The sequence below is a fragment of the Bison bison genome, unplaced genomic scaffold (genome assembly GCF_000754665.1).
Source record: "Bison bison bison isolate TAMUID 2011002044 unplaced genomic scaffold, Bison_UMD1.0 scf7180017864267, whole genome shotgun sequence".
In the NCBI taxonomy this organism is placed as follows: domain Eukaryota; kingdom Metazoa; phylum Chordata; class Mammalia; order Artiodactyla; family Bovidae; genus Bison; species Bison bison.
Window position 1 is genome coordinate 2,763,564 of NW_011494839.1, and position 17,718 is coordinate 2,781,281.

A 17,718-nucleotide genomic window follows, 5' to 3' on the forward strand; every position below is an offset into this window, starting at 1 on the left:
TGGTCCACGGGCTGTGGGGGCCTCACCCTCCCACTGGCCACGCCCAGCCGGAAGCCAGGGCTGCGGAGCGATGCCGGGCACAGGAGGGGAGAGTGTGCGGGCGAATACGGATGCAGAGGCCGTCTTAACCCGTGCACGTCTGGCAGTGGTGACGTGAAACACTTTTTGCCAGTGTAGCCCTGATCATCCTTATTTTAAACACTTTTCACCATGAACATACTCAAAAAGATGGTTTATACTTTAGCTGTCATCTTAGTTACGCTTGTTTCAAATGAAGCCGTGTAAGGGTGAGCCGGGTCCACGACCTCCCCACGGGCAAGGGACTGCATCATACCACGCCTCCCGCCAGGGGCGTGAGTGGACAGCACGTGGCAGGCACGCCTTGGCCTGGACGAACGGTCAGAGAAACACGAGGGGAGGAGACCGTGGAGAGTCTCATTCAAGGCTGATTTAGAACAGCTTTTGTCATGGTACAGTTCGTTGCAGACACGTCTGTAATCAGTTATTCCTCGCCACCGTCTAGCTTGCCAACTCTGTAACTCCTTGGGACGTCTTGCTGAGCTTAATTGCAGCTGCCACTCATGATCTGGATCATCCAGGTGTTAATCAACCTTTCCTCATTAAAACTAACCATTACCTGGCAACTTTATACAAGGTGAGTGCAAGCTCTTCCTCAAAGTTTAATATTCTTGTATTCTAGAAAATGGGTCACGTTTTAAAGGAGTAAAAGTAAATTGGTTCTCAGTGAATGTTAGAATTTTAACCAGCTTGATATTACTTAGAAATATTGCTTTATGTTCAGAAAAAGACTTACCCTTTGCTGATTCAGATCTGCCCTTTTTGTTTTGTTTTGTTTTGTTTTGTTGGTAGAATACCTCAGTTCTGGAAAATCACCACTGGAGATCTGCAGTGGGGTTATTGAGAGAATCTGGTTTATTCTCACATATGCCATTAGAAAGCAGGTAAGTTAAGACAAAATTAATTATTTATGAACTGTGGATATTAAGTTGGAAAAACAATTATTTAAAGTTTTTAAGATTATGTTGTTATATTCAGGTATTCCACAATTTGGGGGTGAAAATGAAAGTCGCTTAGCTGTGTCCAACTCTTTGCAATCCCATGGACTATAGCCCACCAGGCTCCTCTGTCCATGGGATTCTCCAGGCAAGAATACTGGAGTGGGTAGCCATTCCCTTCTCTAGGGGATCTTCCTGATCCAGGGACCGAACCCAGGTATCCCACATTGCAGGTGGATTCTTTACTATCTGAGCCACCAAGGAGGCCCCAGTTGGGGGGTAGGTTATCTTATTTTACAAATTTGTATCAAAATTTTAGTCATTTACACCTATTCTGAAATAGTAGCATTTTTTTTTTTCAGTGAATTTTTATGAAGGATCAATCCACAGATACTACAAAATGCACTCTGGATACACAGTGGCTCAGTCATGTTTACCACTTATTTATGTAAATAGAATTACATATTTCCATTTTATACTCTTGAATAAAACCTTAATGTAAAGGTAAATTGGATAGAAAGTAAACAATCTGTATAATAAATCGATTCATTAAAATCTGTTTTAGGAAAAATAATGAGAAAGAATGGAAAACCTAGTATTTTTTTTTTAGACATCAGTGTCATTTGATGTCAAGCAGACCATCTGAGTGGGACTTCCCAGGTGGCTCAGTGGCAAAGAACCCACCTGCCAATGCAGGAGACACAGGTTTGATCCCTGGGTCAGGAAGGTCCCCTGTAGGAGGAAATGGCAACCCACTCTAGTATTCTTGCCTGAAGAATTCCACAGACAGAGGAGCCTCAGGGGCTATAGTCCATAGGCTCTCAAAGAGTCGGACACGACTGAATGACTGAACAACTAAGCGTGCTCGCACACGCGCACACACACACACACACACACCATTTGAAAAGCTAACAAAGAGCACTAACTTAAAGGAGCCCGATACGGTGGTATTGTCAACAGAATCTCATCATTGGTCCACCAGCAAAAGCTTTTAATGGTGTCTCATCCCGAGAAGGTGACCTGGGGAAACGATGTCAGTGGGTATCAACTGCCTAATTCTAGAGAAAGGGGAACATAAAAATGCGTTAGGATGACAAGGTTTAAGTTACCGTCACTGCTCTTTCCTTTTTCTTTCCCTTTCTCAATTTAAAAGAACTTTATAAAACAACAGTTTTTGGTAATGATCATAAGAAAAAAGGTGGACTTTAAAAAAAATTTTTAAGTCTGTATTCATGGCTACCATTTGGAGTTTGACAATACTTCTGGTAAGTAAAATTGTTTCTTGTCGTCGTACAAATATATAAAAACTATTTAAACCACCATATACTAACTGGTGTTAGTATATATAAATGCTCTTTTTCTTGAATAAGATGGATTAAATTGTTTGCTTTATTATTCCCTTTTTGTCATGTGTTGCATTTGATGTTAATCCTGTTGAATTCTCATATTTATTTCAAATAAAAACTGAAAATCAGGAATATTACACAATCGTGTCTTTTTATGTCTTCTTTCTTTAGGGTTTTATTTAATATTCGATATTGTGAGCTTTTTAATCTATAATGATCAGCTCTTTACTGATCATTATACAAAGAAAACATTGGCGATGGCCCATTGAAACAAAAGGAATTTTTGAACATTCTTCCTATTTGACTTGAGAAAGCTTTTTAGATGATATATTTCTTATCTGTATTAACATATTACATTTTCCCTTCCAGAAAATTTGAACAGTCTTACAGATAATTGATTCTTGAATTTGGCTCTGAAAATATAATTGAATCTAAACTTTATTACATCGCTTGGTGGAGCTTCATTAGCGTTTACTCAGACATATTTTCTCATGTCTGCAGGAGTCAGTCGTCGAATAGTCCGTTCCTCCTCCATCTGACCCTCATCCTGCATCTCAGGCACCAACAAAGAATCCAGAGTTTTTCCCTACATCACAGCAAAAAATTTTCTCAAGCAACATGTCAATTGTACATCACTTATTTTTTTTAAGGCATATAATTCCACCTTAAGACCTTCCTTTCGGAGTGTTTGCCAAGTGGTATTTTCCTACAAGCTCTCTAGGTCTTGGATTGACCATTGTAGTAGGTTTTTAAAAATGCATTCCTTAAAACCCATATTTTTCAGTAGGTTAAAAGTTGAATGGCAGAATATCTTAGAGCTCAGTAAAGCTTTCTGCGTATTAAGATTAAGGGAAAAATAATTAAGAAGTAGCTATTCAACTGAAATCCTTGTGTTTCTCTGTCTGTTTCTCTACTTCCAGACAACAGATGGAGGCTCAGATAGGCGCTCTGATACTGGCCACAGACATCAGCCGCCAGAATGAATACTTGTCCTTGTTTCGGGCCCATCTGGACAAGGGCGATCTACATCTGGAAGATGCCAGGCATAGGCACTTGGTCTTACAGGTAAAATGTGGCCTGGAAAAATTCTATTTCTAGGGCAGATCGTTAGAATAAAAATGAAATGTTCTCATGTAGTTCTCTGAGTGGTTAAATCTTGAGAGCAAGCTGTGGTCTGCAAAGTGTCACACAAGGCTACACAGGAAAGGGCCATCACTTTTGTCTTTTTCACACTTGAGATTTCTAACAGTAAAACAGTGTTTACAAGATGCGGTACCAGTCAACAGTAGCAGCTTTTTTTTGTTGTTTCGTTTTTTGGCTGTGCCGCATAGCACACAGGATCTTAGTTCCCTGACCAGGAATTGAACCTGTGCCCCCTGCATTGGATGCACAGAGTCTTAACCACTGGATGGCCAGGGAAGTCCCAAACAGCATTTTATTTTAACAAGTTCTCACACATGAAAAATGAGAAATGACTGATTGGTTTGTAGCTTTCTGATTAATATAGTTCTGTGTTAGCTGTCTGGAATTATCAAGCATGTTCAGTTTGGTTAGCAGGCTTTCAGCACCTCTATAAAATAATTGCTGTAACTAACAGTATCATAAACTCAGTGTGAAAATGAAAGTCGCTCAGTCGTACCCCAACTTTTTTCATCCCCATGGACAGAGGAGCCCATCAGACTTCCTCTGTCCATGGGATTCTCCAGGCAAGAACACTGGAGTGGTTGCCATTTCCTTCTCCAGGGGATCTTCCTGACCCAGGGATCGAGTCTGCTGCAGACTCGCATCTGCTGCATTGGAGGCAGATTCTTTACCATCTGAGCCACCAGGAAAGCCCCAAACTCAGTGTAAAGGATAACAGATGTCCTGTTGCAACATTTTCTTTTTTAAGGTGTTCTTTTCCCCACTATTAGAGTATATTTAAACTTGGTACATTTGAAATTTTACTTTTTTTCTTAAGATAGTTTCAATATTTTGCTTGCTAGATGGCTTTGAAGTGTGCCGATATTTGTAACCCGTGTCGGACCTGGGAATTAAGCAAGCAGTGGAGTGAAAAAGTAACAGAGGAATTCTTCCATCAAGGCAAGTTACAGTGTTGAGTGTTGAGTGATCACCTGTCCATTTCATTTTTTGGCATCATATGAATAAAATAACTTAGACAATTAAAGTAACTTAGACAAAATAACTGCTAGACAGCTGTAGAGTCTAGCAGTAGGTGCCTGATAGTTTTAGTGGCGGTTCACAATAGATGGATGTAGAACCAGTAATGCACAATTTGGGGACCTGTTTTGAAAAAATCAGCAGTTGTCTTTTGAAATGATCTGATGTGTGTGCATTTATGAATAGACATAGAGCAAGTTGGGAGTTTTGCTGTACAGAAAGATTGTCCCGCCCTTGTTCCATCCTTGTCCCGTGTGAAGGGTATGGCCATAGGACATATTTTGTGAATTAAAACCAGAAAGATAAAGATCTTCATTCCATGCGTCTTCCTTTTAGAAATCTTAAGTTTTAAACTAAAATGCTGTGACAGAATTACAATCCTGGGATAACATCTAGTTAAGTTTTCCACCCTCTCCATTTGAAATAGGTTATCAGCTTGGCAACCTTTTCTATGTGTGAATAACTTAAAATTTAAAAAAGAACTAATTTAGAAGGCGTCCTCTCATGAGGATTAAGTATGTTACATTTTTCCTAAGGAATTTACAGGTAAGATGAAGACTTTAATTATATTTTTAACCAATAAGGTATAGTCCACATAAAGAATTCTCTTTCTCTTTTTTAAATTTCTAGGAGATATAGAAAAAAAGTATCATTTGGGTGTGAGTCCACTCTGCGATCGTCAGACTGAATCAATTGCCAACATCCAGATTGGTAACTATACATACTCAGATATAACTGGTTTTTAAAATGCCATTCACTTTAATTTTGTCAGGAAGAGAGGTACATCTGAAATATAAATATTAAAATGCTTATTTCTAATTTTTAAATAATCTTATTCCTGGATTTTTTTTTGACCCTTATAATTTACTCTCACTTGATTTTAGTTGGTAAAAAGCAGAGCAGGTCCAGTGGTTAAGAATCTGCCTTCCACTGCAGGGGACACAGATTTGATCCCTGGTTGGGAAAGATCTCATGCACTGGGGTGGCTAGGCCTGTGTGCCACAACCACTGAAGCCCATGTGCCTAGAGCCCGTGCTCTGCAACAACAGAAGGCAGTCACTGCAACAAGAAGCCTGCGCACGACTAGAGAAAGCCTGTGCACAGCAAAGAAGACCCCGCACAGCCAGAAATTAAATAGTTAAAAAGCAAGCAGAGCAGGTTACAGTAACTTTCTGTTCTAAGATGGAAATAGGAACTTCCCTGGTGGTCCTGTGGTTAAGAATCTGCCTGCCAATGTAGGGGACACAGGTTTGATCCCTGGTCCAGGAAGGTCCAGGAAGGCTTCCCTGGTCGCTCAGAGGTTAAAGCATCTGCCTCCAATGCGAGAGACCCGGGTTCGATCCCTGGGTCGGGAAGATCCCCTGGAGAAGGAAATGGTAACCCACTCCAGTATTCTTGCCTGGAGAATCCCCTGGACGGAGAAGCCTGGTAGGCTACAGTCCATGGGGTCGCAATGAGTCGGGCACGACTGAGCGACTTCACTCACTTACTCACTCACCAGGAAGATCCCACATGCTGTGGGGCAACAGAGCCCATGCACCTGCTCTCTGCAACTAGAGGAAAGCCCACGTACAGCAATGAAGATCCAGTGCGGCACTCCCCTCCCCAGCCCCCAGACCCCAAAAAAGAAAGAAACTCTCACTCTGGAACCACTAGACCTGATTGCCAGTGAACACTTGCAACCTCAGGCTCTTCTGCTCCACCTGCTGGTTGAAGCTGACTCTGCAGCACTGCGCACAGGCCCCTGTAACCTGGCCTCAAGTCCTCTGCCCAGCACCCACCCTCTCATTTACCTTCAGCAACTTGGGACCCCACTGGGCTCTGCACAGCCACACCTGTGTGAAGGCAGGAGTCCCAGGCACGTGGGCTGTCCTGGGACAGTTAAGTAGACTCACAAATGGTTGGGCAGCTCCTGACTCACAGCCACCCAAGACAAGCACTGCTGGGCTCCTCTTCTTCATTTGCCCAGTTTATACAGTTAGCAGGTGTTGGTCTTTGTGACCTCAAATCCTAAGGGAAAGTGGGGCTTGGAAAGATTCTCCTTCTAGGGTAAGTCAGGGAACTGTTAGAATAAACTCAGTGCTAAGCAGCAGTTACCCGGAGCCAGCGTGTGGTCAGTAAGCAGAAGTCATGTTGAGTCGATAGGTTTTCTTCTGTGATAGGAGCCCTGGGTCTGTCGTGTGCTGGGTGAGAGTGAGGCACGTGACCCAGCGCCCTGTGGTGTCTGGGACAAGAATAGAGAGGGGCACGTGGACAGGGACAATTAAGTGGATTCAACAAGTGGTTGGACTGCTCGTAAGTCCAGGGTGCCTCCCGGCTCTGTCTGTGGCCCCGGCCTGAGTACTGTTACTGGGTGCTTAAGACCTCAAAGAATCCCAGGGAACAGAGAGTGTGGAGAGACAGCTAGTCTGTTGGATGGGAGAAACAGGATGCAGATGCTCTGAGCCAGTTGGAACGGTGGGAGAATCAAAGAACAGGGATCCAGGCCTTCCAGTGGTTAAGAATTCGCCTGCCAATGCAACAGGAGAAGCCACTGCAATGAGAAGCCTGCACACCACAACTAAAGAAAAGCCTGCACAGCGACGAATATTTAAAAAAAAATTTTTTTAAAGGCTAAATGATACTCCATTTTTAAAAAAGAAAATGGATCCTGTGAAACCAGTGGTAATAAAGTCCTGCATTTGGGTACAAGACCCCAGCTGCTCATGACCTGACTGCGGCACCTAGAAAAAGATGGGGCTCCGGGCGCAGGATCAGCCAGACCGGGGGTATGAGGGTGGCTGCTGCCAGAGGCTGAAATGCTCTCTCACCACAGTGGTGATGTTTTTCTCGTGTCCTGTCTCTCCTCACCAGAACATTCCTCGTGGCAGGCACATCTCGACTATTCACTGCTGAGCCCTGGCCAACCCAAAGCAGTGCTTGGCATAGAGTAGGTTCTCAGTTAACTCGTGTGGAGGAGATGAGAGACACGGAAGAAAGCTGTGTTTCCAGTATCGGCACTGCTACTTCAGAGACCAGAATTGGTACACTTAAAATTCAACCATCAGACCATATGTGACTTTTCTGATTAAAAGTAGTGGGCGCTAACTGCTTTGCTTCCATGACATTTAAAAATATATATATTATTTGGCTGCACAGGTCTTAATTGTAGGATCTTCAGTCTTCGTTACAACACGTGGGATCTTTACTTGCACCATGCAAACTCTTTATTGTGGCGTGTGGGATCTACTGCCCTGACCAGGGCTCGAAGCCAGGCCTCCTGCATTGGGAGCACAGACCAGCAGGGAAGTCCCACCACTGAGACTTCCTTGTTGGCTAAGTGGACTGTGTGTAGTTTGTGGTCCATAGAGTCTTTCCCTGAGAAGAAAGTTTTAGAGATGAAAAAAATTTTAAACTGTTAACAGTGATAGAATTTGAATGTATATTTTCGTGTCCTTGATCAAAAGTTTAGGAAGATGATGTTTTATTTGCTTTTGTTAAGGTGTTTCCTAGGAGGCTTCTTCCACCCTGTGTAAGATACTGTGTAGTATTATTAAGTCAGATACAGTGTGGGCTCGAGTACTGTGTAACCCAGAGATGCAGGCTGTCCTGAAATCGCCTTTCCTTTTCTGACTGAATTAAGGGAGATCGGTGGTATGAGCTGTCCATAAAGTAGGCCTAGTACACTTCCATGTTCACTTTAGTGATGGTTTAATCTTTGTTCTTCTTAGACTTGTACTTGGTGTCATGTTGTTGTGTAGTTGCTAAGTAGTGTCTGACTCTTTGTCACCCCATGGGCTGTAACATGCCAGGCTCCTCTGTCCGTGGGATTTCCCAGGCAAGGATACTGGAGCGGGTTGCCATTTCTTCCTTCAGGGGATCTTCCCAACCCAGGTCTCCTGCATTGGCAGGCAGATTGTTTATCACCAGGGAAGCCATGGTGTTGTGAGTTTTGGCTTTATAAATTCTGAGGTATCAGTACATAGAAGCCGCCCTATGCTCATGATCAGGGGTGATGATCACCCCCGACTGATGGCAGAGCTGCTGCACCTCGGTTCCGGTCTCGTCACCCGCAGCCCAGGAGACCCCCTTAGCTCTAGCAGTCTTGCGGGAACCAGCCCTCGGACCCACTGAGCTCTGCTGCAGGGCCACCGCAGTTTTGCTGAAACATTGATAGAAGGATGTGGTTGGTGCAGCTGAGAGGAATCATCAGCAGAGATGTGCTGCGTTTGTCAGCTCACCTTCACTTCAAGTTTCATTACGTTGCTTACATAGATTCTTCGAGAAGGTATGTAAATTTTCACACATGTCTAGAAAAATAAGAGCTAGATAGTACTGGAATAGGGCTTAAGAGAGTAGACTCTGTATTGACATTTGAAACTTTCAGAACACACCAGAGGCCTTTTCTCCTTGTTTCCTCAGGTTTTATGACCTATCTCGTGGAGCCTCTGTTCACGGAATGGGCCCGGTTCTCCAATACCAGGCTGTCCCAGACGATGCTCGGACACGTGGGGCTGAACAAAGCCAGCTGGAAGGGACTGCAGAGAGAGCAGCCCAGCAGCGAGGACGCTGATGCTGCATTCGAGGAGTTGAGCTCACAGTTATTACCTCAGGAAAACCGGTTACCCTAACCCCCAGAACCAGTGGACAGATGCCTCCTAGAGGTTGTTAGAAATGTGAAACGGGGTCTTGAGGTGAGAGAACTTACTCTTGACTGCCAAGGGAAATGAATGATGCCAGCATTATTTATTTCCAAGATTTCCTCTGTTGGATCATTTGAACCCACTTGTTAAGGACAAGACCCGAACCTACAGCAATATGCATTTGGCTTTTTGTGGGAGACCTTGAAGAGGCGCAGCGCCTGGCAGGAGCGAAACGGAGGGAATAAACGAGGAAGTTTTTGCAGGAAGGATTGCAGTGGCTCGTGTGCTCTTCGAAGCATCATCGTGAAGCTTGAACTGAAGCCTTCAGCAGAAATCTTCGGAATTTAACCAGCATGATGCAAACAGTGTGTATCTGTACCTTCCACTGATTCTGTCGGAGAAAATGGAAATGTGAAGTGCCCAGTGTCTGCACCTCTGGCAGGACTCAATGTTTACAAACCAACTCTTGAAATATTGGTTCTCAATTTGCCTTGGAGCATGATTGTGAAGGAACCACTAAGAATTCTGAAGATCAAACCTAGAACTGCAGCTCTTTCTCCCCCTCCCCCGGTTTGCCTTTTTTTCCTTCGGATGCCACCAAAGCCTCCCATTTGCTCTGGTTTATTTCGTGCACTGGAGACTGAGCATTTATCATAGAGTGCCGCCGAGCTTTCACTCCAGTGCTGTTTGGCAATGCAATTTTTTTTTTACTTTGGTTTTTAATTTGGGGTGGGCGGGGCAGAACCCCAGTGTCCTAGCTGTGTGATGATTCCGCGGTGAAGACATTGCATGTTGTCTTCACTACTGTACACTTGACCTGCACATGCAAGAAAACAAAAAAAGGTGGAATGTTTCAAACACCATAATCAGCTCAGGGTATTGCCAATCTGAAATAAAGTGGGATGGGCCAGTGTGTCCTTCAGAGCAAGGGTACTAAAGTCCCTCTCGCTGCAGGGAGTGAGAGGTATGTCGTGTGTGTGTGGATGTGTGTGTGGGGCACGCTCGTGCATGTGTGACTGTGCATGTGTTCTATTTATCCATGTGGCAAGGATCGGAGACGTCGGCTTTTATTTATTATTGTAGAATGTGACGTAGTGAGCAGCCACACGTGGGAGGGGAAGGGAGGTCGGCCGTGAGAGATGATGGCTCCAGACGCCAGATGCCTTAACTATGCACCAAGCTAAGTGACCAAACTTCTTGTTTTGATTTGAAAAAAAGTGCATTGTTTTCTCGTCCCTCCCTTTGACGAAACGTTCCCCTTCGACGGGCCTTTTGATGTGAACAGATGTTTTCTAGGACAAAAAAAAAAATCTAAGGACTAATTTTAAATTTAACAAACATTCCACTTTTGTAATTTGTTTTAAATTGTTTCATGTATAGTAAGCACAACTGTAATCTAGTTTTAAGAGAAACCGGTGCTTTCTTTTAGTTCAATTGTATTTCCCTTGTTACTGTAAAAGACTGTTTATTAATTATGTTTACAGTTTGTCGCAACAGCCATTTTCTTGGGAGAAAGCTTGAGTGTAAAGCCATTTGTAAAAGGCTTTGCCAGACTCATTTTAATATGTGCCTGTTGCTGTTCACTTTTGATGAATAAAACCTATCTTTTCACATTTTTATCTTTGATATTTACCTTATAAGTCAGTCTGTGGGAAAGGATAAGGCAAAGTTACCAAGAACTAAGCGTCCACTTCTTGATTCTAGCCCTGGCTCACAGGACTTGCTCAGGTGTCGCTAGGTGCAGGCATCATCCTGTGAGCTCACTTGTCACCTGCACCTCACAGGTGAGATGCCGAGGCCCGGGGCATAGATGGCTGAGTCCTCACAGCCCGGAGAAGTCAGCTCTGAGCCCGGTCTCTGGTCTCCACAGCCTTTTGTTCCCATGGCGGGAACCTCAGGCCCTCGTGCAGGTACCAGAACACCACTTGTGTTGGCATTTTTAAAGTCAAGTGATAGGAAATGGCCACTTGATTCTGCTTGACTGGTTTCAGTGTAAGAAAGGCACCACTGGGCCTCTCCTCGGTCTCCCCAAGCCCGTTTCATTGGAAGGGGTAAGTGTAAACTCTGAACGCAAACATACTGTCATCTACTGTCATCATTTGCATAGAAGAGTGAGGACCAGTAGAAGTACAGCATGAGCCAAGTAGGTGATTGTCAATTCTGGAGTAATCACATGTTTTAAAAAAAAGATGAAATTCATTCCAGCATGTCTAGAATATTCTATCATTTAGATATGTAGCCACAAAACAAGAGAAAAAAAAAATAGGTAGCCATTATTAAAAAGCGACTATTGAGATGTTTTGCATTCTTTTCTCTGTTACCAAGTCTCTGCAATCTGGCATGTCCTTGACGCTTACAGCACATCTCAGTTTGGGCCAGCCGTGTCTCAGGTGCCCGGTCTCCACGTGTGGCTCGTGGCCACCACGCTGGACCGCTGGGTGCTGAAGTCTGATGGAGGCGAATCTGACACACCCTGTGTGGTGAGGAAACTTGCGACTCACAGACCTAGTATGACAGCATGTGGAGAGCAGAACTGTCTCACAGCAAACTCAACTGCAACCAAACTCACAGAAATTAATTGCTTTTTTCCCATTAGTAGTTTAATTTACAATGAGAAAGGTAACTATCAATCATTCTTTCATTTTAGGCAGATCTCCTTGGGAAGCTAAATTACAATCAGCTGGTTACTTGCACATGGATTCCGAGCCAGGGAAGCAAGGTCCCTCACGCATCCTATAAGGAGGCGCCGACTGATGCTCATGCTTGGGTGGACCGTGGTTCCCTGGACGAGGCTAGAGACTGAGTCCCAGGAGCTGCATCTGCACGTCCACTTGACTGGCATGTCTAGTAGGTATGTCAGACCCTCAGCCGCAGGCGGCCTGGGCTCCGCCTGCCAGGCTATGCTTGCTGCTGCTTCTCTGACTTGTGTTTGATGTTCAGAGGAATATCCTATTTCCATTCTCGAGGGAGAGACACCTGAGTGTGCTCCCGTTCCCTGCCTACGGATAAGTAAACCCACGGCAAAGATATGTGTTGTTACATATATGTGGGACGAGCGTCGACAGCCCTGCTTCATAGCACCTGTGTATTCTTGAACATTGATTTTTCTAGAAAAATTTGAGGAAACAGTACAATAATTCAGAAAACTTGAGGAAATAGGAATTTAGAAGATCACATTTTTAAATAAGTATTATGGAAGGGAATGCAAAGTTCATATGAATTTTTAAGATAAAATGGGAGACTTCAAAGGAATTGTGGAGCACTGGAGCAGATTGCCGGGCCCTGGGGCAGCCTTTAGTGCTGGGGCAGCACCTCTGCTACAGGCTCAGGGTCCTCAGAACATTTTGGTAAGCCTTAGCTTAACAAAACCAAAGAAGCTGGCTCCTGGTCAGTACTTGTATTCTGTCAATGCGGTGCTTTATAATGATCTTCTTAATATAAAAGTAAAAAATGTGTTTTAAAATTTATTTAATTGGAGGCTAATCACAGTACTGTAGTGGTTTTTGCCATATGTTGCCTGGGGAATATATTTGTACTTTAGGTACAGGTTAGAGGTGCTAGTAACTCTGAAGATTCCTGTAATGGCCTCTCTTTCCAAAAAGCATTCTTAACTCTTAAAGGTTTCAACTTTAATTTTCACATCAGAGGTTCACAGTGTTTTCATGTGTACTGTTTTTTTAATGTGTAAATATTTTGTTTAAATCTTTTCCCAGTTAGTATCTCCTTCTTGGGCCAGTGACCGATGGCTAATACGCATTCAGTACCGTTTTTAAATAAATGTGATATTAATCACCATGCTATCAGCATATATTTGAAACACATAGTTGTCCAGATGCGTGCAGGACTTAGCCTGAGCCATTCCTTGTTGGCTGAGGATTTGCAGGCAACCTGTGTCTTCTGGAAGGCCCCCGGTGGTCCCTGGTCTCCAGCGGGGGTGGCCACTACTGGCAGTGGACACGGGTGCAAACAGCTGTCTCCTCCACCTTCTTGTCTCTTGTGCTCAGCATTAGTGCAGTGGCTCAGTCGTGTCTGGCTCTGCAACCCCATGGACTGCAGCACTCCAGGCTTCCCTGTCCTTCACCAACTCCCAGAGCTTCCTCAAACTCATGTCCATTGGTGATGCCATCCAACCACCTCATCCTCTATCGTCCCCTTCTCCTCCTGCCCTCAGTCTTTCCCAGCATCAGCCTTTTCTGATGAGTCAGTCATGTGCTCAGCATAGGACAGACTGGCATAAACTGTGCCATCGGTGAATGTTGAACAAATTATTATGAATAACCTGGTATCGCGTTTCCTTTTTAGCTGTCAGTCTATCACTATGCAGTTTTGTTGATACTAGTCTATGCTGCATCTGTGCCTACAGCACCCGAGCTCCTGCTGTATGCTGGGCGCTGCACTGGATGTGGTACAGCGTTCAAAGTGACAGAGCATGGCCCCCGACCTCAGAATGTTTGGGTGGCAGTGTGTGGAAAGCATCTGTTGTATGACAGGGCGGGTTTCTGTCTTGTACAAAATGAATGGTTTCATTGGGTAATAATGAAAATGATACCATTTCTAGTAATTACTGAATGTTATTAACATCCATGACTGGTAAAATTAGTTTTCAAATTTGATTCTAAAATATGTTTTAGATGTTCAGTATGATACTTTTAGTAGAATTCTAGCTTTTATCACAGTATCTTTTTTTTTTTTTTTTACTTTCATAGCGGTGTTAAATTGTCCTGAACCTATTTTAAAGTCTGGTAGGTTGTACGGGAAAGAGAACACCCATTTTTAATATTAGATTCTTTTTTAGTTCTAATTTAAAAGTGAAGCACAGCAAACTTACTAGGCTATTGCAAGTTTTACCAGTCCCATCAATAGTCTTGTGAAGAAAGTGCATCTTCTATTATGTTTAAGCTGTGTATTATTTGAGATTTTTTAGCGTAAATTTGAAGTGTTTCTTTATTGTTGAGCCATAAAGCAGTGGTCCCCAACCTTTTTAGCACCAGGGACCTGTTTCATGGAAGACAGTTTTTCCACGGACTGAGGTTGGTGGTGGTAGGGTTTCAGGATGATTCAAGTGCATAACATTTACCATGCACTTTATTATTACTACATCAGCTCCACCTCAGATCATCAGGTATTAGACCCCGGAGGTTGGGGACCCCTACTGTAAAGAATCAGGAGGGTGCATGATATCCCAAGGTGCTTTTTATCTTTTGAAGAAAGTATCATAAAGGAATATGATAAAATACCTAGCTGAACATTTGCAGAGTTTTAAAATTTCCATCTAAGAATCCTCACAGTACAGGGGTTAACTTTTTCCACAGTAGGGAATGGTCTCAGGTCACTGCGAGTTAACTGGAGCTTTATATTGAGGATTCGTGTTCATGAGACAGTCACTAATCACTTAAGTGTAGCTTTTTGCTGCACCTGCTTCTTGCCACTCCTGCTTCTCTTGCAGCCTCTTCTCTACCTTGGAGTGTCTGCTTGGAAAGGCAGTAAACATTTTTAAAGCATTGTCTTTATGGCTAGACAGACTAGGTTTAGTCTTCTGTCACCTCATCTTTTGAGTGGCTTTCTAACCTGTAAAATGTGTCTCAAAAATGTACTGACACATAGTTCAGGCCGAGTCATTGTCCTTATTCATTTCCTCATCGTATTTTGTATAACTGCTCATGGGTACAGCTGTTCCTTGTGACCTGCTTACTTGAGCTCTCTCCAGGTTTCTTGTTCAAAGTCCCGAGGGACAACCTGGACCAACTCAGGAAGGCTGATCCTGGGCCCCCGACCAGCCTCTGCCTTAGCAGGGGCTCCCCTTGCAGAGGGCCGTCTGCTCTAGGTCGAGGTTAGAGATGCTACGGTCTTGCGTGCTGTCCACCCTCACTGAACACCAGGTTACACAGCAGCTTGCTGCTGCACCTGCTTCTCACCGTCTCTCGTCTTCTGATAGCAGGCGTGGCTGGCCAATGAAGACGGATGGCTCTTAAGCCACGTGAGTGGAAAGCTGTTCATACCTCTAGTAAAATCGCTGTTGTGAAGCGTGTCTTTCTCCCCCAGATTAAGGCTTTTGCCAGCATGGAAGAGAACAGTTGGGAAGCGCGGGACTGCCCTGTAGGAGCCACAGCTGTTTGGGATGGAATGGGAGGCACTATATGGATCATCTTAATTACCTTCTTGATCATGTCTAAATTCCACCCATGTTACTCTCTCAGCTTTGCGGGAAGGAGCTCTCTGACCTGTCAAAGAGGCTGGAGAACCTCCCAGGGAAAAGAAGTCTGAGAAGCTCCAGCCAGAGGAACAGTAAGGTGTTCAGTCCTTACAAAGCGGACTAAGGACAGCAGTCTCAGAGGGAAATATCTAAGATTTCTGGATCCTTCCTTAGGTATGCTGTTTTTATTTCTTATCCTCAAGTGATTGCTCTGGTATCAATGAAGAACTCACCCTGCTTACAAGATTGATAAGGAAAAACTAAAACGAATGTTAAGAAACAGGCTCAGTGGAGTAGCACAGAATACTGACTCCAGGATGAGAAGAGGAGACAGGACTCAGGAGAGGCTGAAGATCGTGGGGAAGACTGACGGTAACAGGCAGTAACAATAATGCTGGCTAAAACTAAGTGCCTCCTCCTGCCTGGCAATCCCAGAGCTGTTGCTGCTGGGTTCATGCCTGAAAGTTTAAACTTTTATCTGCCAGATCTAGCCCACAGAAAGAACTTACGTTTTCAGAGAAGTTACTAGACGATGGTTTTTCCAGCTATGTGTTTCCGGTAGTTGTTACCTCGTGTTTTCTTCCTTCCCCACCAAGATGCAGACTCGCAGGAATTCATACAGCAAGAGGATAGGATGCTTCTGCAGAAGGGCCTGCGACTGGGCAGACAACCAGGACTGAAGACTGAGACCTACCCCTCCACCCTGGCCCGAACACAGGGACCTTGTCTCCTAGGAGAAAACTGTCTGCTGGGAACCTTGTGTAAAATAATATAAGAACTTACTTAGTACTCTGCTATTCATAGAATGTGTTCAGAATGCTGCTTTTAATCCTCATAATTTCCTGAACTGAGCATTATTCCCATTTTAAAAACAGATGTGCCTGGGCCAGGATCACATATACATATCGTGTTTTAACTCCCAAGTCCAGGGCTCTTTGACTCACATTATATATACAGGTGACTCCTGAACACAGGTCCACATATACGTGGACTTCTTTCAGTATTAACACAGTACCTGTATTTACATTTATAGATTTTAAGTACGGAGAGAAGCTTGCATTTGACCAGAGGTCACAAAGTGTGGAATCAGAAACTAAAGGTTTGAGCCTTGAGTCTTGCCCAGCTGTTCCAGGTTCCTACCCACGCTTGGGTGAGTTGTCAGTTCTTTTGCTGTTGAGGCAGAGGTGGGTTCTAGGCTCGAGAACCCCGAAGAAACTCACACACCTCTTTCTGTTTTAATGCTGAAGATGAATGAAAAAGGTGACATTTTAAGCAGTGTATTTCCACTTGGAAAATGCAGAAAGCAAATTATTTTAAAGTTGCACGTACCACACAGAAGAAGTTTACCTACTGTGGAAGAAAAAGCAAAAGCATTTATATAGGCATGATGGTCCAAGGAAAAGAAAAGTTGCTTTATTTCAAAACAGTAACTTCCTTATTTTGGAGCACTGGCTAAAAATTCAATTACTGATACAAATATAAATATTTCTTAGGAGGTCAAAATAAGTATATCAGGTGAATTTCCTGAATTTATTTTAAAGGCAGAATTTTTAAACCATAGAAAACAATTAGAAACAATGTATGTCAACGACATGTGTAAAATTAAGCCACAGTTCAAATTTAAGCTAAACAGCCAAACCATGAAAATTACCTCAACTAGTATTAGCTGCTATCGTTTAGAACATTGCACATCATTTCAATAACTTAAAAATGAAGGTATCTTCTTCATATCTCCTAATTGCCCTGGGAGGTGGAACTTTTTCCCTGACTAGATTTAAATAATAAGTCCAACTATTTACTCATGGTAGGAGATTCTGGATAACTATAGCTGAGTTTAACAGAAATATAGAAAATCATGAAGATACATGAAGCATTTAGAAATGATGACTTCCTTTGAAGTCCTAGGATGAGAAAGGAGGGTCTCCACTTCCTGACAGCACCTACGGGTTATGCTGCTACATGGTGGAACTCAGCAGAACAGCGGTCTGACTGACCCATGATAAGCAACTTACAGGAAATTCTGTCGCCTATTCAGTGTTTAATAGACCAGTATTAAAAAAAATTTTTAACTCCATTATGCTGACATTTCCAAAGTGTTAACTTAGCAACAAGTCATCTTTATGATATGCCATTTTATTAAACTGAAAGAAAAAGATGGTACATTCTACTTTTACTTTAAAAGAGATTTAATTCAATAGTTTGATTGCTCACTATTGAAAACTACATTTTCTTCCTCAGAACTGGGCGGCACTGAGGTGGAAACAGTTTTCATGATCCTTGACTTCCCCTTAAAGGAAAGTACTACGGAATTTCAGCAGCGAACATCATCTGGTTTCTACTCAAACCCCATCTCCAAGAAAACGTGAGAGAGAATCTAAAAG

The 17,718-nt window shown here is 43.4% G+C and overlaps 1 protein-coding gene across 3 annotated transcripts in view; it reads left to right on the forward strand.

The window, feature by feature from the left end:
- PDE7A (phosphodiesterase 7A) overlaps positions 1-10,757 on the forward strand; it is a 108,906-nt gene extending 98,149 nt beyond the window's left edge. For 2 of the 3 annotated variants that reach the window (XM_010848478.1, XM_010848479.1), the window contains exons 8-13: positions 524-655; positions 871-962; positions 3,283-3,427; positions 4,348-4,444; positions 5,153-5,233; positions 8,924-10,757. In XM_010848478.1, the coding sequence (XP_010846780.1) occupies positions 524-655; positions 871-962; positions 3,283-3,427; positions 4,348-4,444; positions 5,153-5,233; positions 8,924-9,132 (756 nt within the window). In that variant the 3' untranslated portion in view covers positions 9,133-10,757. The other variant, XM_010848480.1, reaches the window with a different exon arrangement.
- The last annotated feature ends 6,961 nt before the right edge of the window (positions 10,758-17,718 follow it).